Source organism: Labrus bergylta, chromosome 21, assembly GCF_963930695.1.
Source record: "Labrus bergylta chromosome 21, fLabBer1.1, whole genome shotgun sequence".
In the NCBI taxonomy this organism is placed as follows: Eukaryota; Metazoa; Chordata; class Actinopteri; order Labriformes; family Labridae; genus Labrus; species Labrus bergylta.
In genome coordinates, this window is record NC_089215.1 from 15,356,435 (window position 1) to 15,382,569 (window position 26,135).

General features: G+C 46.9%; 1 protein-coding gene across 2 annotated transcripts in view; it reads left to right on the plus strand.

Moving 5' to 3' along the window:
- mprip (myosin phosphatase Rho interacting protein) overlaps positions 1–26,135 on the plus strand; it is a 45,324-nt gene that overhangs the window by 15,535 nt on the left and 3,654 nt on the right. The window contains exons 5-21 of one of the 2 annotated variants that reach the window (XM_029278584.2): positions 27–111; positions 240–411; positions 732–1,176; positions 5,679–5,805; positions 7,952–8,056; positions 11,368–11,424; positions 11,829–11,897; positions 12,535–12,624; positions 12,705–12,814; positions 12,928–13,447; positions 14,232–14,369; positions 16,392–16,451; positions 23,175–23,322; positions 23,690–23,807; positions 25,101–25,260; positions 25,494–25,607; positions 26,011–26,097. In XM_029278584.2, coding sequence (XP_029134417.2) covers positions 27–111; positions 240–411; positions 732–1,176; positions 5,679–5,805; positions 7,952–8,056; positions 11,368–11,424; positions 11,829–11,897; positions 12,535–12,624; positions 12,705–12,814; positions 12,928–13,447; positions 14,232–14,369; positions 16,392–16,451; positions 23,175–23,322; positions 23,690–23,807; positions 25,101–25,260; positions 25,494–25,607; positions 26,011–26,097 — 2,605 coding nt within the window. The remainder of the gene's footprint in view (positions 1–26; positions 112–239; positions 412–731; positions 1,177–5,678; positions 5,806–7,951; positions 8,057–11,367; positions 11,425–11,828; positions 11,898–12,534; positions 12,625–12,704; positions 12,815–12,927; positions 13,448–14,231; positions 14,370–16,391; positions 16,452–23,174; positions 23,323–23,689; positions 23,808–25,100; positions 25,261–25,493; positions 25,608–26,010; positions 26,098–26,135) is intronic. The other variant, XM_020638297.3, reaches the window with a different exon arrangement.

The following is a 26,135-nucleotide window of genomic DNA, read 5'->3' on the forward strand; positions in this document are numbered from 1 at the left end:
ACACCTCCACCCGTGTGTGTCTGCAGGTGGAGCGACCAGCTGGTGGTGTACCCCCGCACCAACAAACAGAACCAGAAGAAGAAACGTAAGGTGGAGCCGACCACCTCACAGGTAAACCTCCTAGCACACACACACACACACACACACACACACACACACACACACACACACACACACACACACACACACACATATTCCACTTTTTTATTGGTTCTGACTGATCATGTGACCTCGTCCAGGAGCCTGGTCCAGCCAAGGTGGCGGTGACGGGCTCAGGTATCCCCGAGGCCGAGAAGGTCCCAGACTCCAGCTCCATCATCTGGCAGGAGGAGCTGAACCAGAGGGAGGCCGAGGGGGCCGCAGTCTGGGCCGCTGCAGACCTGCCTCCAGGATCACCGCTGCCCCCTGCAGGTGAGGAGGACTAACAGAGGAACCAATGCGTTAAAGAACAACTTAACCCTTTCATCTCTGCTGCAGGAATGGTCTGAGAGTCTGTTTAAAAAAAACACTTAAAAATAGATTTTGTGGAAGTGGAAAGAAAATTACATTAAACTTAAGTATTGAATTTGAAGTCATGCTGGTAAAATAAAATCTCCTTCAGTCTCAGATGTAGTAAATGTAAAGGTGAAACACAGTTGGGGGCGTTGTAGAGATCAGCTGTTAAGTGGCCGTCAGTAAAGAAGTGTTATAAATGAGTTAACATAAACTCTGTGTCGTCCTCTGTTTTTAAGGAGACGGAGGGTCTGCAGCTCCAGGTTCTGATGCCGGGTCAGTGAACGGGGACGAGGTGGAACGGAGTGGCTTTCCTCTACATGGCTCCGCCCCTCAGCCCCCTAGCGACCTGCTCTCCCCGACGGGCTCCTGCTCCAGCCTGGGGGGCCTCCCCCGCTGCCTCTCTCCGGCCCCCAGTGACCCCTTCCCCTCTGGCAGCTCCCTGCTCTCTAACGGCTCCCACATCAGTGGCTCGGTCAGCTCGCTGGACTCTGACGCCAGCGGAAGCACGGTGACCAGCACCGAAAGCCACCCCGCCCACCAGAGGGGAGGCCACTCCCACAGCCACCACGACACGCCACGGTCCAGGAGGCTGGAGGCCGAGGCCAGGAAGGCGGAGAAAAGGAGCCGATACAGGAGCCCCGACAGGCAGGAGAGGGAGGCGGTGCTCAGCCCCGAGAGGAGGTCAGTCACTTCTCATGTTGACCTATAAACAGGTGTGCTCGGATTACAGGTGGAGACGATTATTTCACAGCAGTGTTGAACAGAAGCTAACCGCCCTGAGGGTTTATTCACACAAGTAGATTTTTGTAACGACAGAGAAATAATTCAAGCCTTGAGATTCTCCGGACCTCCTTTTTATTATCTGAACCTCCTCCTCTGATCGCACTCTGGGTCCAGGAGGAGGAGGAGGGGGAGAAAGGGTGGAGAGAGAACAGGTGTAGTGACTTCATAAACTTGACAAATAAACTGCAGGCTTATTGTCTTGCTACTCAAACACCATCGACTGTTTCTAACGATGTGCAAAGTCTCGTTTAGCTCGTAACTTCTGATTAAACCAAAGCTCAGCGTGTTGAGCTTCCTGTGACTCAACACTTCACTGTGTGAGCTGCAGGTCACCTGACTGACATTCAAGGTCCTGTGATGTGATTGTAGCGTGTGCACACATCGCACTAGTGATGGTAAAACAACAGATCACTCAGCCCTCATTTCATGAATGTCAATTAAAACAACAAACCGTTAAAAATAATTATTCTGTCATGTGTTGCATAGATAAAGAAACGCCTGGTTGGCATGCATGTTGACCTTTAAGCACAACATTTTCATTTTGTATTCATGTGCAAAAACAAACTTCACACGACAATTTTCTATTTCCTCGGTTGTGAAATAAACCAGTTTATTCTGTAAACTGTGAAGAAAGTTAGTCAAAGAATGAAGAACAGACTCGGAGAAGTCTGAGCTGCAGAAACCTCATCATAATTTTTCTTTGATAACATTCAGTCCTGCATTAAAGAGTCTGAAGGCCCTCACACACCAAGGAGATCATCGGCTGTCGGTCGTAATTGGACCGTCAGTGAGCGGTTGTCGCCCGGTAGTTCTAGCTCCGTTGCTACCCGCCTTTCCCCGTTAGCCTTTTTTTGGCCGGTGTCAGTGGTCGGTTAGAATAATCTCTCTGATTGGCTATTCAGAGGTTTCTGTAGTATCCATGCTTTCACCCATTAGTGTGGTTTCTCCTTATGTGTCTCCTCCGCCTCTTACTTTCTTTTTCCACTAAAAGACCAAGGGCTGACAACGCCAGCGCCATTTTCAACTTTTTATCAGACATTATTCTCCATTAGTAGGCTACCTATAATACGAGTGGTGACCGACAGCGGGGTAAAAATCATGAAGGGTAAATGGACTTGAGCTTGCATATTTCTTTTCTAGTCCTCAGACTACTTGAGGGCTTTTACACCGCAGGTCAAACCTACACATTCAAACACTGATGGTAGAGGCTGCTGAGTAGTGAGACCATCAGAAGTAACTAATCCCATTCATACACATTCATACGCCGCCGCAGCAACAGGAGCAATTTGGGGTTAAGTGACTTGCCCAAGGACACATCGGACATGTTGCTGGAGGAGCCCCATCACCGCCGCCCCATCTTCTTGTATCATAACAACGGACTACCGCCGCCTGCTGGCATGGAGATTTATTGCCTCTCAAGCATGCGCAGATCATACATGGTGGCTGGCCGTCGGCTGTAGTCTTTGTGGTGTGTTCAAGTGCAACTTTGACCAAGATCAAGGCGACGTGAGTCACAACTAGTTCTTTGCCGTCTGCTTGGTGTGTCAGGTTCCTTTAGGCAGCTTTGTGACACACAGCTGAGCGTGTAGAGGAGGAGTCACGCTCTTCATGAGTGACAGATGAAGACGTAATTCATCCTCTGATTGAACCTGATGAAGCAGGTTATGGAGACTGATCTCTGAGAATCTGTTCACATTATTCTGAGATGCTTTATCCTTTTAAAGGCATAAACACACACACGCTCGGAGCAGTGACGCACACACTTCCAAAGCGTCTGATGTCCACATTTCCACAACTTTGTGGTTTTAATAAGAGGGAGGAGGAAAGTCTATGTTTGGTGAAAATAAGATAAATTTATCCTCTGACGTGTTCTTCTGAGAATCCCCTCCTCCAGTCAGATCCCGTTGCTTTTTATCAGCCGTCGCTCTCTCTCTCTTGCTTTCTGTCTATCTCTCTCTCACTCTCTCTCTCTCTCTCTCTCTCTCTCTCTCTCTCTCTCTCTCTCTCTCTCTCTCTCTCTCTCTCTCTCTCTCTCTCTCTCTCACTGCCTTTAAACTTTCCATTATGTGATCTGTTGCTGGAAGTGAAGGGGTCAAAGCTCATACACACATGAGGAGGGGGATGGGGGGGGTCATCGTTTTCCTCCCACAGCCAGCTTCCTGCTCACTCTGCCCCTCCCTCCACGCCAGGCATGAGAGGAAGTGGGGGAGTGTCCACAAGTTGCCTCGTAAACACTCAGGTCTCTGCTTCACGTAATATTTTCTCCTTCAAGATATTTATATTGGCTTTTATTGATAAGAGAGCTGGAGGGTCAGGAAACACTGGGAGGAGGGAGATGGCGGTGACATGCAGTGAAAGTTAAACCTGGGACAGCAGCGTTGAAGTCTCTGTATCGCAGCGCACGCTTTTATTTTTAAACCATCGCTCCTGAATAAATGTGGTTTAAATTAAAGTCAAAACAACCTTATGATTTTCTCTTTAAAAAAATCAAGAAACCCTTAATCAATAAAAATATGAAATTTAAGACAGATTTGACTTTGCCAGTATGTCCTCCTTTAGATTCTGGTTCTGAATGCTCTGGATTTGTTTGGACCGGAGGAGGTAGGCGGTTTTAAGGCACCCCCACACGGCCGTTTTGGACGCCCCTCGGTTTGCCAGATATGAGAGCAGTTATCAGGTCAAACCAACAGGTGTTGCAGTGATGGAAGCGGGCAAGAGAAGTGGTTCAGATTGAAGTGATTGTACCCGACCTAAAAAGCCTCTGCATGTTTCTAATAAGCTCCACGAGCAGAAACGTGCTCAAACTAGGATCAATGTTGAAGATGTTTTTGAAAAATTGGAGAGAGGTTAGAACGTAAAAAGGTTTACAGGCCGATGCAGAGCTGGCTAAACATTGAAGCTTCAGTGTCTACCACATGGCAACCTGCGTGAGCATCGATTCTAGAGAGGAGGGGGCGGGGGGAGACAGCTCTCTACAATGTTTAGAATGTGGACTGCAGTACCCATTTTAAACACATCATGAGGACAATGTTTCTGTCATCAGCAGCAGTCAGATTAGCATCTCCTCCACCATTGTTGTTGACAAAGCTTATATCAGAAGTCCCGGCTATTCTTAACTTTGATTGGTCGGTGAGGGAGACATGAAATTGTTGAGCACGGCTGATTCTGAAGGTGTTTCTGCGCTCTGCACGCTGAGAGTTTGAATTGAAAATGGGCGCTGCCAGAGCAAAAAGCGTTGTCCATGTACACAGGCCCTAACCGTAGATACAGCCTGTCGTTGGTTACAGCAACCACTAGTGGCGGGTGACTGCATTGCAGTTTGAGCATAACATTTGACCATCATCGAGGACGAACATAAAGAACTTGTGAGGGTGAGGATGAGTTAAAAGTCAAATACACTCAAAGTGTCCCTGCTGCTGTTTCTCTCTGGATCAGGGTTAGGTCTTACGTTTCTCAGGGACAGTTTGGATCAGCGATTCACAAAACGTTGTTTCTAATGAAGATCTGTGAAATCCATATTACTTCACTGGACCCTGTCTGTCAGTATTATACATCCTACAGTGGGCGTTCGGCCTCACACTGTCCTTCCTCCCCTCTCCCGTTATTCCCTTTTAAGGACCACAGCTTCCACTGAAGACCCCCAAATAAGGGCAGCATTTATTCTGAGGAGTAATCTAATATTCCCTCTTCCTCTGTGTGATGAGGAGTCTTCCTTCTGTGTGGGAACGTGTCAGAGCTGGCAGAACCTCAGTGTGTATAGAGACCTTTTAAAGGAGTTCTCACGTCCATCATGAAGCATTCTGCTGCATGTGGTAATGTTTTAATGATCGCTGCTTTTAGGTATTTAACTGGTTGAGCAGCTGAAGTCGAGAGCATCGCAGCATGCATGCACTCGTACATCACGCTCCGTCTCCCCCACAGGCTGTCCCACATACAGCGAGCATCCTTTGATACAGCTGATATTTTGATTTGATCACATATAGATGTAGAGTCTCTGTCTCATGCTTAGGGACTGAGGGTAAAATAGATCTTGAGATTGAAGTGTTGCCGCAGAGTTGCAGGCGCTGTGTTGGTTAGGATTGTTGATTCCTGATTGCTTAGGCAATGACATCATCAAAGGGGATCAAAAGAAAGTCCTGAAGCACACAAATCATTTAGGCCAATTTATTTAGGTGCAAAGGACAAATGTTTCCACGCACTCTGAGGAAGACTGAAAAGCTTTGCACAGAGAGACTGAAAGGTCGCTTTAAATGTCACATATTCTCCTCCTCTTCACACACATGTTTTGAGGTGCTGTGAGACTTATTTCCACTGGTTGAAGTTTCTTGTTCTAAATCCAATCTAAATAAAACAGCCGATAAAAGTTAACCACGTGTGTGTTTGTGTTTGTATGTTTTCAGTCGCTCCGGTGTGATTGAGAAGTTGGAGGCGTTGGAGCTGGAGAATCAGGAGAAGATGGAGGTGGAGGAGACGGTGAGGGGCGGAGCCAGACAGGGCCGCAGCGAGCACCGCCACTTCCACAGAGAGGTAATACCACACCTTTTTATCTCTGTTTGTGTTTAAAACATTAAAGGTTGTTACTCGTCACTAAGGGCGCGGTCACACTGGCCATCTGTACCATACCATACCATGGCCGTGCCATACTCAAGCACGATTGACCCCCCGCTGCACTATTCCCATGTTGGCCGACGCGGCCCGCGGTCACACTACACAGGACTTTTCGTGCTTAAGCACGATTACCTCTTGTACATAATGTCGTAATACAACACATGCATGCTTTATGTTATTATGAAGCATGCTCAGTTTACAAATTGACAAACAGGTAGAGAGCGCTACTTTGTTATATTGTGTCATGTTAGTCAGATACAGCCATGAAACTCTGGATTTCTCCATAATGAAGGCTGTCAGCGTTGTGTACCTGCGTGCTTGTGCTTGTGCATGAAGTGTACCGCGTCAAAGCACACCTCTCCGAAGTGTGCCAAAGCCAAGGAAGTGTACCGTGCCTGAGCACGATACGGAGCGGTCACACTGGTCAAACAAACTGGACTTTAGGCTTGAAGCGTGCTTGGGCACGGTACAGATGACCAGTGTGACCGCGCCCTAAAAAAAGTAATCTGAGCACTCTAACGGATATCTTTGTAACGCGTAACCACTGACACCGCTGGGAGTATACGGGTAGTGACGGTCATATCGTGTAAAACGTACGTGTCTTTATTCACACTTAAAGAAGAAGAAATGAGCCTTCAGACATTTTCAGCACTGAAATGTTTTCCATTTTTTTTACAACTGAAAACAAGGAATTACCCAGTAAAGGGAGTCTTCTCTTTTTGTTGCCATTGTAAGGAAATGGGTACGGATATCTTTTTTACTAGAATCGTATCAATGTATAGAAATCGGGTACCATGGCAACCCGGTCTGCAACCGTAAACAGTGTTTTTAAAAACCTGTCATGGCAGACAGAGCTGCAGCTCGAAGAGTACAGGTTTTTTCTGCTTCTTGTCCCCACACCCTCTGTCCCCCTCCCTCTGTCCTGTCTTTGTTTTGGTTGGAGGTCAGAGGTCAGCAGTGTGTGCTGTGTTCATTTCCAGTTTCCTTTCTGTGGTGGGATTCCCCTGATGGTTACACTTCCTTTTCCCAGCTGACCCTCTGAGCTTCAGGAGCACACACACACACACGCACGCACACACACACACACACACACACACACACACACACACACACACACACACACACACACACACACACACACACACACACACACACACACACACACACACACACACACACACACACACACACACACACACACACACACACAAACAGACACACACAAACAGACACACGCACACACTCACTCACCCATTTGTTTTTCTTACTGTTGCTTTCAAACAACTTATAATGAATGTTACATTACCATAAATGTTACCACAGCAACAGAAACCAAAGTCCTAGATACCAAACTCCAGCACACTGACTGAAGTGCACAACAACGTGAAAGTGTGTCCTTCCTGTAATGTTGCTGACATATTTGTTCCATGTAGACGCCGTCTCCTCCTCTGCTGCGTCTCAGTGTCTCAGACAGAAACGTAACTTTTTCATCTTTGTGATTCACCTTAAGGCTCAGACTCAGCGCCATTCCTCCTAGCGCTCCACCTTTTTTGTGCGGTCACTCCCAGCGCTTCTAGATGAAAATAGTTCCACTCTGAAACACTTCGAAGGGCGGCGCTCTTTTCAGCCAGCAATCAGAGCCGCTCATCATCCAGACATCACTCCAGGATAGTCATACAACGGCCATTGTCAAGAGGCTGATGTCATAGAGACAAGACGCACGTACAGCACTCTTATTCTCAGTGCTCTAGTGCTTCTTACAAGAACTCCTGAGCGCACAGCGAGCGTTTTTCTGCCCTGAAACACCACCAGGTGGACACACAGCCTTACACCCTGAAATAATGTTTTTATTTAAAAGGAGGGAGGGGCTGTTCTGACATCTTTCCACAGAGCAGGTGAAACATCGTTCTATGAATGATCTGTGATGATGTTTTAAATTTTTCACACGTTGTCCTTCAGAGCGATTCTATCCGCTGAAGTTTTATGTCTATATTCATGTAACTTTGGTTCTACAGATCTGTAAATAAAGAAATCCTCTCCCGTGTTTCTGTGTGTCTATATTCAGGATCAGAGGAGTGATGTGGGTCAGGGTCTGGATTTCCCATCCACTCTGCCCCCTCTGAGGAGAGCCAAGTCCCTGGACAGGAGGACCACGGAGTCCGTGATGACGGTGAGTTTCAGTCAGACTTGTTTCTGCAGCAACGTCTGTGTGTGTCAGAGGACTTGACGCAGAGAAAGTCGTCATCGTAGAGAAAACGACCTTTAGCTTATCTTCCTCCTCTTCTTTTATAAACACGCCATCCTCAATGTTACTCAGAGTTTTAACTCTGCGCAGGAGCTCCCTGAATCATCCCGAGACGTTCTGTGTGACTCAATCAAACATTCCTGCAGAGTGAAGACACGGAGCTTGAACACATCAGAACGACCTGAACACTTGGATGGTTATACCCCGTGACGCTCACACCCTTTGATCTGGTGTCATAAAAACAAAAACACCTGAAGATGTTTAAGATGCATGACCCATTCAACTTCAACCGCAGATCAGTTGTTGTTTAAAGAGAAATCCACCAATCGCCACCAAAAAAACCTTAGTGAGTCTGTGTTGATGACTAAAGACCCTCGCCGTCGGTGCTGAAATAACTGCATCATGATACAGATTTACAAAACGTCTAAATTCTGGATCTGTCCGCTCTGTCTGTAAGCTGACAAAGAGAAGAACTGTTAAAATGATTGTTTTTTTAAATGGAGGTTGGTTTGAGTGTTTCTGATGCAGCGTCAGGACGTCCCGAAGATCTTAACTCAGAGTGAGGAGAAAGTTACGCTTCATTAGATGTGGATAAACTCGCTTGATTTCTTTGCAGAGACTTTGTAGGATGTTTCAGCTGCACAGGAAAAACTGTTTTTCTTTTAGCCTCATGAAAATATGAACACCTGATTACAGATGTTTAATGGGGTCCTTTAAACGGTAAATATGACAGTCAGTCAGTATGTGGTTTGTCTCGTCTTCACCCGGGTTTGAATCTTCTCATCAGGCTGCTTGTTTTGGTCCCACAGAGCCGCTCATGAGCTGCTCTGAAGGAGATTGTTAGAAATAACAGCTGATTCAGCTCAGGAGACGGATCAGGTTCAAATGTGCTCTTATTGTTCTGAAACAAATCGACCCTTGAACTTTTTTAAAGCTCTTTGTTTCAGTCTGTTGGTGTCGGAGACAAAGCTTCAGCTGTTCTGTTAATCTGCCAGGTTCAGGATCCGGTTTCCAGCTGTGTGAGGAGAGGTCAGCAGAGAACATGAGCCTTGATCACACTTTGCACCAAACTCCTGAAAAACTCCTGAATCCGTTACCCGGAGCGTTGATATAGCATCGTAAAGAGGACTCTGTTGCTCCGTCCACCACATCTGAGTTCTTCCTCTTGACAGGGATAAGCTCTGTTCAGACCGCCGCTATATTTACGCCCCTGTGACATTTCTCCTTCAATTTGACTGTCTTGGAGGCATAGTGGGGGACGAAGTGACCCCCCCCCCCCCCCCCGTACCGTCTTCAGAGGTAGTAACAGAGGAGAGACGGGATCAGTTGAGCCAGCGGGGGAGAACAGCGCTGTGTGTGTGTGCATGTCTGTCTGTGTGTATGTGGAGCTCTCGCTGTGCCGTGCTTCTGAAACGGTGAAACACAATGTGACCTCACAGAGTGGGACAACAATATTACGCCATCACAGAATCAGTATGAACAAACAAAGACGTGGTGACGGCTGAGCTCGGTTTTCCGCTGTGAGGTGGATGTGTGAACAACCAGATCAGGAGGATTTCAGGGTCAGTCCTTGTGAAATGATCTAAATATTTCTCTAGCTGAATACTTACCTTCTCCTGATGTTTTCTTTTGACGTTGTTGTTGGTGTGAGGGCGTGGATGTTGTAGGGTAAACCTCCGAGCTGCAGGGGGCAGTGCAGCGCCCTTCCTCTCCTCTCCAGGTTATTCTCCTCATTCTGCTCCGTGTGTGTGCAGATTTTACCTGCTGTGCACCCAGTCTGTGTGTTGATATATTTGTTACTGCGTGTGTGTGTGAGCGTGTGTTTGAGAGTTTTCACTGCTTCCTGAGGTCACGGTGCACATTTGTGTGTGTGTGTGTGTGTTTTTCCCACACGTTATTACTGGTCACTGAGTTCAGCTGGATCCACAGAGCGGCAGCAGATCAGGCAGAAGTTGATCCTTCCTGTGTTTCATATCCAGATAATCTCAGACATTTATATTTGTGATCCACCGGTTGGGTCAACTTCTCCCCTCAGCTGCCTGAGCGAGCATGTGTGTCTGCTGCTCTCCATCTTTGAAAGATGTTTACAACGTCATACTGTAGTCTCTCTCCTGATGTTCTGAGTGAAGGTAAGTGGAGATAATCAACTGCAGCCCTTGACATGAGTCGAGCTTGTAGCCTGAACATGGAAGGTAACGTTTATTTTATGACTAAAGCGTGAAACGTCTTAAAAACCGAGGAGGCTTCTCAGATTTGATCAGAGACGATGCAAAGAGGGAACACAGTTCAGGCACACAAAGGACATGTTTTACACTTTGCTGAAGCATAAAGGATGTTTATATGATCACTCTGCACCGAGCTGCCGTAAAATCTTAATTTAACACAGGAAAAACTAAAAAGGAATCATGACAAAGCGGCATCATCCGGTCTTGAAAATGGAGCAGATGCTGAAGTGTAAAATCCTGCCATTCCTCGAGTGTCCACTAGAGGCTGGCTGCAGGAAGAACAGGAAGTCACATACACACCCATTCTAAAAGCCTGTTTTTACAGCAGAGATTAACATGTTTACAACCTGGTTCAAAAAAACAAATAGGTCTGATTAGCTCATGTCTCGATCGACACACACTGTACGGGGGGTGAATGTTTTGATGACTCATCCGTTTTGATTTGATGAAGGATAAGAGTTATTCACAATAAGGCGTGTAGCTGACCTGATTGACAGGTGGGCGCGGTGTAACAGTTTGTCAGGAGGCTTAAAACCCGCCTAGGCTCCAGCTCTCAGCCTGTCGTCAGGTTGAGTCAGCATTTCCAGCATGGAGACCGAAATCGATGGGACTCCAGCGCCCCCTGCCTCTCATCTTAATGAGAGGAACAAAAGAGTTATAGAGACTATTAATTACGATGCAGGCAGAGGAAGAGAAGCAGGGAAATTAAGGTTGAATGTTCGATGTAACTAAAAGGGTAAATGTGTTGTGCAGACGGTAGTGATGTCTCACAGAAACATCACTATATGACATCAGAGATGCCTTTGTGTCTAACCCGAATGTGTCTTTAGCTCAAACCTGAGATGTTCACTCTTCAGTCGTAGAATAATCTGTTCTCTCTCCTCTCTGAACAACCCGCTCGTTCTCCTCCTGCAGTCAGTGTGCATGTTCATGTTCTTACTGTGTGATTTTTTTTTTCCTCTGAGATGTTTGCCTCATCATCACTTCTCCGTGTTTCTGTTTTTTTTCCAGCCGGATTTACTGAACTTTAAGAAAGGCTGGATGGTGAAGCTGGACGAGCAGGGACAGGTACGTCATGACCTCCTGATCGGCGTGAAACACAGAATACGTCTCTCTGCTGATGTTTGAGGAAGACTTCAAAGTAAAAGCACGTCTTTATTTCCCTCCAGTACTAATGATGTCAGTATCAGTTTCGTCGGCGTCTGATAGGTCCACCTGAGCGTCTGCAGAGCTGTCAGAGCTGTGGTCACTCTTTAATGTTTGTCTATAATGGAGTAAAGAGACGAGGGGGGTGGAACACCTCAGACAAAACTTTCAGTACATATTACAGAGCGCCAGGCTGTGGCGCGACACAGACGTGTGTTCAGGGTTTATTACATCATCCACACTTTCACTGACTGACCATTGATGAGTTTAAAAAGAGTTTCTTTATCTGCTCTCCTGACTGAAGCTCTCTGTGTGTTTCGCTGTAGTGGAAGAAGTTCTGGTTTGTTCTGACCGATCACAGCCTCAGATACTACAAGGACTCCATCGCAGAGGAGGTCAGTTTGACTCCCTTCATCTACTGATCTGCTTTTAATGAGGAACAGCTGATGGTGTTTCATATTGTATTGTCTTCTAATCACATCTCCTCTTCCTGTTTCATCTCCTGGTCTTCTCTGTGTCTCCTGTCCTCGTGTCCTCTCTGTCTCCTCTCCTTGTGTCCTCTTTGTCTCCTCTCCTTGTGTCCTCTTTGTCTCCTCTCCTTGTGCCCTCTCCTTGTCTCCTCTCCTTGTGTCCTCTTCTTGCCTCCTCTCTGTCTCCTTTCTGTCTCCTATCATCATGTCCTCTCTGTCTCCTCTCCTTGCGCCCTCTCTGTGTCTCCTCTCCTTGCCTCCTCTCTGTCTCCTGTCCTTGTGCCCTCTCTGCATCTCCTCTCTGTCTCCTCTCCTTGTGTCCTCTCTGTCTCCTTTCCTTGTGCCCTCTCTGCATCTCCTCTCTGTCGCCTCTCCTTGTGTCCTCTCTGTCTCCTTCCTTGTGCCCTCTCTGCGCCTCCTCCCCTTGTCTCCTCTTCTTGCCTCCTCTCTGTCTCCTCTCCTTGTGTCCTCTCTTTCTCCTCTTCTTGTGTCCTCTCTGAATCTCCTCTCCTTGTCTCCTCTTCTTGCCTCCTCTCCTTGTCTCCGCTCCTTGTGTCCTCAGGCCTCTGACCTTGACGGAGAGATCGATCTGTCCACCTGTTACAGCGTCACTGAGTATCAGGCTCAGCGTAACTACGGCTTCCAGATTCATGTAAGCAGCTTCTGATAGTCACATTCATCACACAAGTTTTATCTGAAATATTTTTTATTAAATGTTTTTTCAATGTTCAGACTCAGGAGGACGTGCACACTCTGTCGGCCATGACAGCAGGAATACGCCGGAACTGGATCCAGGCGGTGATGAAGAACGTCAGACCGTCCACGGCTCCAGATGTGGCGAGGTCTGAACACAGAGATCTGCAGAATCACAGATCATTAAACTGTTGACACCTTGTAGGTACAGAAAAGTGTTTAGTGGTGCATTCTAAAATATTCATCTTTCTCCTCCGCCCAGCTCCACAGAGGACCACGGCTCGTTCTCTCCTCTGGAGGGTCTGGTTCGGCCCGACGTCACCCAGGACTCCCCCTCCTCCGAGGCCTCGTCTGTGGAGAGGGAGCCCGCCCCGGGGAAGCCAAAGAGCCGGGCGAGAGAGCGCAGGAGAGAGGGCCGCTCGAAGACGTTCGACTGGGCAGAGTTCAGGCCGATCGCTCAGGCTCTGGCCCAGCAGAGAGCTCAGGAGGCGGAGAGCCTGCAGGCGGAGCTGGGAGAGCTGGAGAGGAACCGCAGGAGGGAAGAGAGGAGGAAGAGGTACGAGTCGGTGTCCAGCGAGAACTCGTCCGTCAGAGACGGGGGCGGAGAGGTAGCGGTGGATCCTTTAGAGAGGCAGCAGCGGGTGGAGGAAGTGATCGAACAACACTGGCAGCAGGTGGAGAAGACGCCGTTACGGGAGGAGAGGAGGGTCCCTCTGCCCGCCACGATGCACAGCAGAGAGACGGCAGACCTGGATCAGCTGCTGGAGAGCTACAAGCAAGGGGTAGGAATATATGAGAGAGGAGGAGGGAGGAATGAAGTTTCTGTTCAGTCGATTTGTAAACATTTGAATCTTTTGAATGCTCTCTTTCAAATCATGCTTTATATCTTGAAAATTATTCCTTCAGTTGTGTCTATTTTAGACTCATTTAGATCGTTCACACCTGCAGAAAAAAACGTCCTGATATTTACCGGAGGAGTGTCATGTGTGAACACAAACAGCTGAATGTTTCTCTCTTCTCCCGGAGTTTCTCCTGCAGCCTCCTCGTATTTATTCTGCAGAAAGTCAGAGTGAGCTGATGTGAGAACGCAGCAGGATATAATCAGTAGAATTCACCTGGAGCGAGTGGGAGGGGGTGGTGACGTTTATTCACTGTGATCGCTGCACGACCACAGACTGTCTGCACGCCACCTCTACCATCTCCGTGCTCTAATGAACCTGCTGCATTATGTTTCCTGTTCTCCAGTATGTTCTTCTCCACTCTTTAGTTCAGATTGAGATTCTGTTCAACTACACGTAGCATTGATAGAAACACACATATTCTCATTATAGTGTCGTATAGCGGACTATGGCCCCCTACCTGTCTGACAGGGATAGTCTCCCGCTGTGAGGTGCGTGTGTGAACAACCAGATCAGGAGAATATCTCTAGGAGCAGTCCTGAATTTTTTTGGATATTTTCAGAAGTGCAGATATGAAAACAGCCATTCACATTTTCCAGCTCGCTCTCTTCTGAATAGTTAAAGGTAAATGTTTGATGTGTAGTAATCGTGTGTTTTTCTGCTGCAGATGGAGGAGCTGAAGGTCCAGCTGGAGAGCTGTCACCACCAGCTGCTCGACTCCAACAAGCACAAGCAGGACCTGGAGCTGCAGCTAAGGACGGCTCTGGAGAGAGAACAGGACGTGCGTGTGGGTTACATCTCCCCGGTGAGTGTGTGTCTGTGCTCTGACCCAAGTGTGTGTGTGTGTGTGTGTGTGTGTGTGTGTGTGTGTGTGTGTGTCCTGTTGTCGACATCCTGACGTGTGTTTTCTCCTCCATGCTGTAACTTTCTTTGCATGTTTTACTCGAAGCGAAGACATAAACAAACTGACATGAGAGCGAGCAGCTGCAGATTGGATCCTCTGCATGAGTACATTGCATGTTCAGTACAAATATTGATCTCTAATGACTTCATCGGCTTCCTCTAGTTACCGTCTGTGTTTCAGGTCTGTATCTGAACTCTGCTGGTCGTGAAGGAAACATGCTTTAGAGACGTGTTGTGTTCGCTGAAGTGACTTCCTGAGGATTATTTCACTCTAAATGAAAGATTATTTCTGTTCTAAAAGTCTAAACTTAGAATGAAGAATCGACTTTATGGCTCATTTTAATATTCATGGTGTAGTGCATCTGGTTGCTGCTGATGTTATTCTGCACTCTCTCAGTTCATCTTAAATGACGGTGCATGACTCTCACAGTTGATAATCACATTCAGGATAACGTTTCAACTTTCATACTGTTTTCCCTTTTTAAAAGTGCAGAAACAAACCCAAGTGAAGCCTGTAAAGTCACATGACAAACAGGCTGAATGTAAACGGCTGCAGATAAATAAAATCTGCGGGGCTGATTTTGCAGGAACAAAAGAACTATTAAAGTCAACGTGTTTGTAAAAGTATTGAAATAAATGTTTTTATGGATGTGTGAAAATGTCCCAGACACCGTCAAATGTGGTGTATAAGACGCACTTGATGCCTATTTTTACATCTCAAAAGTTGGCTCCATCCTATAAACCAGTGCGTCCAATATACCAGAATAAAATGGCATCATATCAGCGAGTGCAGCCGCCACCATCACACGCAGCACGCCACCAGAGGCGATTGAAAATGTATCCCCATTCATTGATGCAGAGCAGACTGGCAGCACCATCTTTCCTCCGTCATGGTGCATTTAAATCAAACGCTGGTTTACTGGTCAGTGAATAAAGCGTGCTGCTTTGATTTAAAGACTCCTCAGTTAGAGACAACAGGAGAGACTCGCGGGATGTGGGTCGATACTTTCACCGCAGGCTGGGAGCTCAAGTAGCGTTCAGGTAGCTAGCAGGATTACAGACTCCACCTGGTAAAAACAGATTATATTCTGGATTTTAGGGTAAAATTTAGATTTCTAAACCTTTCTCCCTCGATCCCTTTGATGTTTTCATCATATTTAGAGCGATGTAATCCTTGTGTTCAGACACACAGCTTCTCTTCATGTCTGGAGAATAACCTCTCAGCTTGTTTCTAATTATCTGCATGGACGTCAGATCCTCATCTTCTATTAACCGCTGAACGACCATCCATGCGTTATCTCGTTCTGTGTGAGTGATGCTGGATGAATCCTGTTTGTGGACGTGTGAATGATTCTGTCGATGGTTTCTGTTACTCAGTTTAAGCCGCTCTGTTTCTCGTGCTGCTTTTTGTTTTGGAGGCTGAACACATCTCCAACGAGTCGCTGATGATGCAAGAGTTCTAAAAAACATTTGAACTTTGGATTCTTTGATGTTTTCCCCTCGGACGGACGACGCTCTGGTGTAAGACTGGAGCTTGGACCTCAGAAATGTGTTTGTAGGAGCTGCTGTGCCTCCCATCCTGACACTAATATGAAATCAGCTGACACTAATATTGCATCACTGACCACATGAAGTAACTTTTAACCCTTAATGAGCATGCTCCGTTGTGATTGACTAACTCTGGCCATTCAACTCTTTCCTTTGCTTTGAGCTCACACCATTAAATCTTTCTTTGAGTTTGCTTTGAATCATGTTGATTTATGTGTTTGTTTAATATGGGATAATCGTGTTGGGGAACGCTAATTTATGTCACTTTTTAGTATTAATTAAAGGGATGTGATTGGTAGTTAACGCTGACAATGATTAGAAGCTTTGTGTGTCCCCTGCTGTGTGTTAACCAAATGTTTGGTCCCCCTTTTCCAAGCTGGAGCCCCCTTTGGGTCTGGAGGCTGAAGTGACGCCCCAGATGAAGAGGCTTGAACTGGTTAGTCCTCAAGCTCAGAGCTTAACAAAGAAGTACCAGGAGACCAAAGAGCTCCTGAAGCTGCAAGAGCTGAAAAAACGCAATATGCAGGCACAGCTTGGCCTCTCGCTTTCTCACCTCCCCATCAAGGACCCTTACTTATCTGAACCCCAACAAACAATCACTATGGAAAGCCCTCCCCCTGAACCGGTCCAAAAAACTATTAGCTTCTTGCTAACAGACAGCATGGAGTCAATCCAAGAACTGGAGGACTTGATAACTGATAGGCCTGTGAGCATTAGGGAGCTGCTGAATGTGTTGAAGTCACACAGTCGTAATAAAGAGTCGGCAGAGAAACGTCAGCTTCAGACGCTCCTGGAGACCTGGAAGTACCAACAGGAGTTAGAAAATGAAACTTTAAAGAAGAGTTTAGCCAGAGCAGGAGAGAGCATCCGAGAGTACGAAGCCCGTCTTCTAACCATGGAGGGTTTAGTGGGAAAGGTTCAGAAGCAACGCTTCGAAAGCCTGAAAAGCCCGTATGGCCCGCTCTCCGGGATCGAACACCGATCTGAGGCCAACGAGATGAACGTCGGCGTGCTCTCTCAGAGGGTCGAACTTCTAACGAGTGAAAACGGAGCGTTGAAACAACGCTGTCAGGAGATAATGAACCAGCTGACTGAGGCCGATAGAGAAATAGACAGACTGAAGGCAGAGCTGATCAGCCAGCAGGGTGGCAAACAGCATCACCAGGTCCTCGAGGAGCTGAAAATACTGAAGGCTGAACTGGCTGAGAACCAGGCGAGCGCCATCGACCGGGAGTACTACGAGAGGGAGCTGAATGAGAAATCTCTCAGGCTTCATGAAGCTCTGGTTACGTTGGAGGAGCTCGGAAACACCTTAAAGGACACTGAGAAGAAGCTGCAGCTGAAAGAGGCTACGCTGAAAGGTCTCGGCTTCCAGGCTGATTACGAGGATGAGGAGGTACGAGCAGAGAACGAGCAACTCGACACCTCGCACGCACAGTCACCCGAGACGGAGGCGAACCTTCAGCCCACAGAGCAGAGGTGTTTGGAACTGGAAGCCCGAAACAGAGAACTGATCGCCCTGAATCAGGAAACAGAAAGAGTCAGTGAAGAAAAGCTTAGAGAAGCAGAAAACGAAATAAGAATGCTGCGAGAGAAGTTAGAAATGAAGACAGGTAGAGTCGAAGAAACGGTTAGCGAGCGCGTGGAGAAGAGAGAGATGCAGGTTGACGATAAAGGACCGATAAAGCAAGTAGTAGAAGAGATCGAGAAGAGGTGTGAGGCGATGAATCAGGTTTTAGAGATGTTAGCAAAGGTAGATGTAAATGTAGAGAAAATGTTTGGTGATTTAAAAAGCACTTTATTCAGTTTTTTGTCAGAGGAGTCGCTCAGTTTGGATCCTCAGGATGTGATGTTGGTGATGGAGGGAGAGTTCTGGAGCCAGCTGGTGGGAACATGCAGTATAAACCCAGAAGAAGACAGACACAGCTTAGCAAGAGGCTTAGCAGAACAGATGATGGCACAGAGCAGATTGTTGCTCTTCTTTAGGAAGATGTGTCCTCGAGCAGAGAGCGAGGCTGTGACAGGGAAAGATTTTGCCGCCATGTACAGATGGCTCGATAACGAGACCAGCGCTCTCATTCTTAAAGAGCTCACAGAGACGTTGGAGGCAAAGTTAAATGTTCTGCAGCAGATTGTATCCAATGTCAAGTTAGCAAAAGATGAAAAGCTTCTGTCTTTGGCTCTAGCTAGCTACAGTTTAAGCCAGGACCAAAAACGACCTTCTGAATATCTGCTTGATGCCCTAAAAGAAGTGAACATGTGGTATGTGATCACCAGGCTGAAGGTCCAACACGAGAACGAGCTGAAGCAGAAGCAGACAGACGTTCAGACTGCTAGCTCGGATTGTCCAAATTGTCCCAAATTGAGAGAAGCTTCAAGAAATCTGGAGTCCAAAGTGGCAGCTCTTCAGAGTCAGCTCTCTGAGATGTCTTTAAAAACGACGACTGGGCCTCAAAGTCTGACCCAGATGGAAGGAGAACCCATCGACTCGTTGGATAAAAACATTGAAGACTTGGTGTCCAGACACAAGGAGGAGTTACGAGACGTCAAAGACGGTTACGAGCATGAGGCTGAAAAGTTGAAGCAGGAAATCGTAAAGGCTAAAGAGACGCTGAGACTCTGCTCCGAAGAAAAGGTGAAAGAGATGGAGTCGCTGACGATCTGCATGGAGAACCTGAAGAAGAAACACGAGCTGGAGAGGACGGACCTCACGGAGAGGTTCGACCGGGAAATGGAAGAGCTGAGAAGCATGATGACTCCGACGAACCAGGACAAGAACTCAACCGAGGACCAACTACCCCAAACATCCACCCTGAAGGAGCGGATCCAGGAGCTGGTGACGCAGGTGTCAGTGATGACGGAGGAGATGAGGCGCCGCGAGGAGCAGGGAGACAAAACGACTCTGCGGCAGAAATACGAGAAAGACCTGGACAACCTGAAGGTGGAAAGCGCTCCTTGTCCTTACCGTCGTCCATCTGTGATGCCTTGTGTTCCTCTGTGGCATTCCCAAACCCCCTCCCCTCTCCTGACCCCTCCCTCCCCTCCTAACCCCCGCCCACCAAGCTCTCGCTCTTCTGTAGACCTCTTTCCTTCCCTGTTGCATGAAAACTAACCTCCCGTAGGTTTCTGTGAGCAGTGGCGCCGCAGTAGTCTGTACCGAGGAACCCATTTTTGTTTTCCACTTTCTTCACCAACACTCACAGAAATCACAGACACATTGAACGCTATCGGGTTCGTCCACACTACAGATCATTAAGCAGCTTCTGAAATGAGTTCCTCTGTTTGTAGTTCTTTGTGCTAAGCTAACCCTTTGACTCCGCTTTGACGCGTTAGAGCAAACAGTCGGAGGAGAAGCTAACGTCATGTCCCTAACAGTTTAATCGCTTCTTTAACATTTCAACATTTCACCTTCGGAAGCTGAAGATGGACTGGATTTCCACTGAACAGCTGATTAATCTTAAAGAAGCTAGAGAGCGTACAGAAAAAGCAACCGTGGAGCAGTTCACCTCCGTGTGGTAGTGGGGCGGTCTGTGGAGCAGGTACAGGCACAGTGGGAGAGGTTAAGGTGGAAAGGTAAGAAAGAGGGTGGAATACGCCAACACATTCCAGCCTCTTGGCCTTCGTCAGGGCGTTAGCATAGTGCACAGGTGTGCTGGGATAGAAATAGGTCAAAGCTTCCTTGTTGTGTCGACGACCCGACGTGTGACATCGAGCGAGGGAGCGTTCCTTTTAATGTTTTTAATCAAGTTTTATACACCGTAGAATCTGGTGAATAAGACGCTCTTAATATTTTAATTTCGTGGGCGGCGTCCTGTCAACCAAGTGCAGCCGCCATCATCGCCCGACCCTCATGACCTGGTGCGTTTTGAAAATTCGCCGTCATTCATTACGTGTTGCAAGCTGACACTTTGCTGGTCGAGGCTTGCTGGGATACATAGCCACCCAATCAGGCTGGTGGCTTCACTTTTCCTCCGTCATGACGAGGTCATCATGGTGCATTTAAATCAGACATGGTATACTGTGTGACCGACTGATGTCTCGTTTGTCTGAAGTCGAAGGTGATTAAATGAAGCGGGCTGTGACAGTGATGACTCGTGGTCAAATGAGCGGCTGAACCTCCCCACGGTGTGATTAAAAAATTCCGCTAATTGTAGCTCTGCAAAAAGCTCAGGTTAATCGATGATAAACACGCTTTCTTTCCAACACATCCTTCACAATAAAAGCCGCCTTTAATTATATTGTTGGGACACTTTTATGATGAAAGGGTTAAATCGTGAGATTTGGTGTTGGGGGTTTAGGGCAGCAACTTTACACAACTCTGCCGTATCTGCTTCTCTAAAGTCTCGATCGTGTCATGGCCTGACAGGCTGATCGCAGCGCTGCACCTTTCAGCTCTGTTCAACCCTCAGCTGTTCTTTTTTTATAATGTGATACTTCAACATTTCGAAATATGAAACCAGCTGTTTAAAAAAAAGCAGAACTTTTACTCTACGTTACGTCTACGGCTCTCAATGACAAAAAGGTCAGTGTAGAGAGAGAGAGAGAGAGAGAGAGAGAGAGGGGAATGACACAAGGGAATGACACAAGGGAAAGGAGCCACAGGTCGGATTTGAACACGGGCCGCCCGGCTGCTTTTAGGACTTAGGCCCTGTGTCTACCTGGCGTTGTTTTCTGAGCACCAGCGTCGTTTTAGAATTGTTACCAATGAGCAGAGAGCGTTTGAAGCAGCAGGCGGCGAAAGAGTATTTTTTCTGAGTGCTCCGTCTTTTTTGTGCGGCAGCTCCGAGCGCTCAAGTTGAAAATCTTTCTTCTTTTCAGAAAGGCTCTGTTGATCGTGTCTTGTACCCACATAATCCTCGCTCCGTGTCTGATCGGGAAATAAACGATCTAAAATTTAAAACATGCAGTAAAAAGTAACAGAGCAGTGTCAGTCATACAGCGGGCGTTGTCAACAGACTGTTGTCATGGAGACAGGACGGACGTGTAGCACAAACGGAGACATTTGTGCTCCTACTTTGTTTGGACACCGAGCGAGGGGGATGTGGGTAAAAGTCACGATCCGTATGAGACAAAAATGTGGGGTATCTTTTGAAAAGACCGCCGGTGACTTCCACAGGGCCTCTCTGAAAAGTTGAAAGATCTCAACTCAAATCGCTCGGTCGGAGCGGCTGCAAAAAAAAGGCAGAGGGCTCAGAAATTAAACCTCAAGGTGGACACGGCCTCAAAGGTTAATACCACTTCAGAAAAGTAACTTAAAGTTGTGTGTTAGTGGTTAACGGTGGCTAACTTTAGTTCAGTGTGTGAGTCCGTGTCCCCGCCATGACCCCCGATATACACACAAACAGTCAGACATGTTTCTAAACTAAGCCTGGGCTGCTCTGACGTCACTGCAGGAAGTTTACTTTGCTCTGTGGGGGGCTCCTGGGTCTGAGCTCTGTGGGGGGTTTGATCCCTGTGGAAACACGTTGGACTTTAGTTCACTCGTTTTGAGGGGAGAGCGGGTCGTCCACTGTGGCCTAAGATTAGAGAGAGTGAATGAAGGACGGGAGCAGGAAGTCTGACCGGACGGTTTTAAACCCCGTCATGTGATCTTCTGCTCTGAAGAGACATGTATTTAAGATCTCTCAAAGTGTGCTGGTGGGGATTAATGTCCTCTCTGTTCCACCCTGAGGTGCTGATCTGGACCTCACCTGAGATATATTTAACCTCAGGTGCTCAGACGTCCAGCGACTCATGATTGAATTAACCTATTAGCTTAACCCGACATTCCAGCACAGATTTGGCCCCCGAGGCTGATGAGGATTTGCACATTAGGTGCAGACTGAGGCCGCTGCTAAACAGCATGTGTTTAAATATAGAGAGCAGCCACAGTCGCTTACACGCAGTCAGAGAGCGAGGATTGTTTGAGTCAGTGCAACTAAAACTGGACCTTTAAAACCCATGTAAACATGTTCGCCCGACTGACATCGTACGAGGTTGAGTTTCTCAAAGTGGGACTAACACGTCTACATAATGTAGTTGGGGGTCGATTTACCGTCGCATGTTTACAATCTCAATTTGACCCCAAAGTGGACTCTGTGTTCTGAGCATGTTATGTCAGCTTTAATGATGTCAGTCTTGAACACCTACTGTGTCACTTATTTATCTGATACTGGCGTCAATAAAATATTCAAATATTCAAATATGGACCATGAATAGATCTCCTTTAACTGTTTGTGTAAACATACTGGAAAACGTCTCAAACGGATTTTGAGGTCGGCACTTCTGAGGCCGTAAAGTTCAGCTATCTTAGCTGTCGCCATCTTGCTTTTCTGTAAAAATAATGAGTAATGAGATGAGCAAACACCAAGTTATCGTAGCTAAACCTTGCTTATTAATTCCTAGCTCCAATACACCACAAGTAAGCCAGTGTTTGACAAACAGTTAGCGAGCTAACAGTCCAGGAAGCTGACTCAGATTAGCTGCTTATCGTTGCTATTAGTCTGATATTTACATGAACAAATCTCTAAAGGGCTCCAACAGCACAAACACGGCCCAGAGGTTAAAGGTCAGAGACTGAATTAGCTGAGGGGACAGCTCGCAACTCCCATGTGACACTCAAAGAGGCCACGCCCACTAATTCTACATCACTTTATTCCTCAATATAATGTAAACAGGTGAGATTTGAGCTCATTAGAGACCCAAACTGTTTTTGTACCAGGCTGTAAACGTGTTTATTTCTGCTGTAAAGTTGGACATTTTAGCATGGGGCTCTATGAGGACTGACTCATTGCATGAGACAGACTCTAGTGGACACTGGAGGAACTGCAGTTTTTTGTACTTTAGCTGTTGGCTTCATTTCTCAGGATGTGATACTTTTCTGCACATTAAACCCGAATCAGTGAACAGGCTCTCTTCCACTCCCTCCTCTCATCATCTCTGCTTCCTTCAGTGTTTCCTTCAGTGTTTCCTTCTCTCCTTTAACCTTCTCGTACTCACAGACTCGACTCGCTCGCTCGTGGCTAACAGGCTGCAGCTTGTCATGTCTTTGCTGGATATAAATGATTTGCACCAGCTTACACTGCAGAGTCCAGGAGGTTCTTCCTGCTCAGGAGACCCTTCTGGACCGTCTCCAGGCGAGCCGTGAACTCACACGTGCGCCGTGTTTCCTCTCTGACAGGCCACCTGTGAGCGAGGCTTTGCAGCGATGGAGGAGTCCCATCAGAAGGTGATTGACGAGCTGCAGAGGAAACACCAGAGGGAGCTGGAGAACCTGCACGAGGAGAAGGAGAGGCTGCTGGCAGAGGAGACTGCAGCTACTATCGCTGGTACGTCACAGAAAACCACAAAATGTATTTTTATTCTCACATAAAATCAAATCCAGATAAGGAGGACATGAGCAGAGACGTGTCAGGAGAGGTCAGAAAGCAGCAGGCAGGACAGGGTTAAGGAATCACCCAAATAAAACCACAAATATATAAACTGAGAGGAACTCAAACCAATCAGCCTCTGTACATGGGGCGCTCACACTAACCACTAGGCAACAGACGCCCCTTTCCAATTCTTCTCAGGATTATGATCTCTTGATACTGTGATCGTTTCCTCAGGACTGCATCATCATGTTGACTTTTTTTAATAACACAGGTTATGAAGTTTTTGCACAGACGTGTTGAAGCTGTTTTTTTGTCTCTTCAGCGATCGAGGCGATGAAAAACGCCCACCGCTCAGAGCTGGTGAAGGAGCTGGACAAAGCTCGCAAGGCCAACAGCAACAACGAAAATGCAGACATCGAGGAGATCCGCAGGCTGCACGAGTGAGTTTGAACTTTGACCTTTTTCTTCACATAAAGCGATTCTACTGTCTCAAAGGCGGGTCCACACAGCGGGTTCTCTGACAGGAAGTCCAGTTTGCTCGCTCTGCAGTGACGCTTGATGGCTTAATGTTCACAAACATCAACAGCAAGAAAACAGGTCTAACTAAGGGTTCAATGTGTGCTCTTAAGACTCCAGATTAAAAACCTTCCCTCCGCACTCCAGAGGCCGTGATGAGTCCAGGTGATAATGTTTGATTTAATGAGACGGACGGAGCAGCTGTCTCTCTCTCTCTCTCTCGCTCTGACGACCTGCTGAGACGTGTTGAGTCCTTCACTCTCACCTGTCTGCTGCAAAATGAACCTGTGAACCTGCTGACATCAGAGCAGGTGAAGGCGGTAAATCAAGAAGCTTTTCATTAGACTGACAGAGAGACTCGTTCACTGAAGGATGACGAGCTGCTCCCAGAGATACTGACGGAGAACACGTGGCAGTTTTAGTCCGGGTGACGTCGTGATCTGTTCTCATCCAGCTGCGTTCTCTCTCTCTCTCTCTCGCTCATCGTTGCTGTTCTGTCTCATCGTTGTGTTGTTCTCTCTTTCTCATCGTTGATGTTCTCTCTGTCATCATTGTTGTTCTCTCTCATTGTTGTTGTTCTCTCTCATTGTTGTTGTTCTCTCTCTCTCGCTCATCGTTATTGTTCTCTCTCTCTCTCATCGTTGTGTTCTCTCTCTCATCGTTGTGTTCTCTCTCTCTCAACGTTGTGTTGTTCTCTCTCATCGTTTTGTTGTTCTCTCTCATCGTTGTGTTGTTCTCTCTCTCTCATTGTTGTGTTTTCTCTCTCTCATCGTGTTGTTCTCTCTCATCGTGTTGTTCTCTCTCATCGTTGTTGTTCTCTCTCTCATAGTGTTGTTCTCTCTCTCTCATCGTTGTGTTGTTCTCTCTCTCATCGTGTTGTTCTCTCTCATCGTGTTCTCTCTCATCGTTGTTGTTCTCTCTCTCATAGTGTTGTTCTCTCTCTCTCATCGTTGTGTTGTTCTCTCTCTCATCGTGTTGTTCTCTCTCATCGTTGTTGTTCTCTCTCATCGTTGTTGTTCTCTCTCATCGTTGTTGTTCTCTCTCATCGTGTTGTTCTCTCTCATCGTGTTGTTCTCTCTCATCGTTGTTGTTCTCTCTCATCATGTTGTTCTCTCTCTCTCTCCTTGTTGTGTTCTCTCTCATCGTTGTGTTGTTCTCTTTCAGCATTGTGTTGTTCTCTCTCTCTCTCATCGTTGTGTTGTGTTTTTGTGTTTCAGGGAGGAGTTGTGTTCGTTCCACCGGGAGATCGAGGTCTTGTCGGAGCAGTACTCACAGAAGTGTCTAGAAAACGCTCACCTGGCTCAGGCGCTGGAGGCCGAGCGTCAAGCCCTCAGACAGTGTCAGCGAGAGAACCAGGAGCTCAACGCACACAACCAGGTACACACACACACACACACACACACACACACACACACACACACACACACACACACACACACACACACACACACATACACACACGTTAATACACACACGCACATTAATACACGCACACACGTTAATACACACACACACGTTAATACACACGTGTTTATACACACAACACATCTGTGTTTGAATATTTACACTGGGATCCTGTTATTGTTCTAAACTTCTTCTTGTGTTTTTAGGAGCTGAACAACCGTCTGGCTGCAGAGATCACAAAGATGCGTTCGATGACATCAGAGGATGGAGGCGGAGACTCGAACGCCACGATCCAGGGCAAAGAGCTGTACGAGTTAGAGGTCAGGCTCACAGTCAAACCTTTGTATGATCTAAGTCATGAAGTAAAGACTGATGTTGTGAAGATTTAAACGCTCAGCAGAATGCATGAGGGATGGTCCTCCGGTCTCTGATGTGGTTTTCTTTATCGTGATGTCATTTCCTGAAAAGAATCTGTACAACACAATAAGTGGAAATTGGCAGTTACTGAAAAATGCAAAAATCTGCAAGAATTTTTCCCTGAAAGATGAAAGTAGAAAGAATTGTTTCGTTTTTCTGTTTTCATGTGTGAAGATGTTTCATAGTTTTTATCTGCTGCAGAAACTTGTAAACTCTAGTTACCAAGGAGGTAACTAGAGAGGTGAAGGAGGTAAAGATCTCCTCGTCCTCTGCTTCCTCTCATCGTGTTCTCCTCTCCTCCTCCAGGTGATGCTGCGGGTGAAGGAGTCAGAGGTTCAGTACCTGAAGCAGGAAATCAACTCCCTGAAAGACGAGCTCCAGGCTGCCCAAAGAGTGCGTCTGTTTCTCCTCATGACATCATCACTTATGTC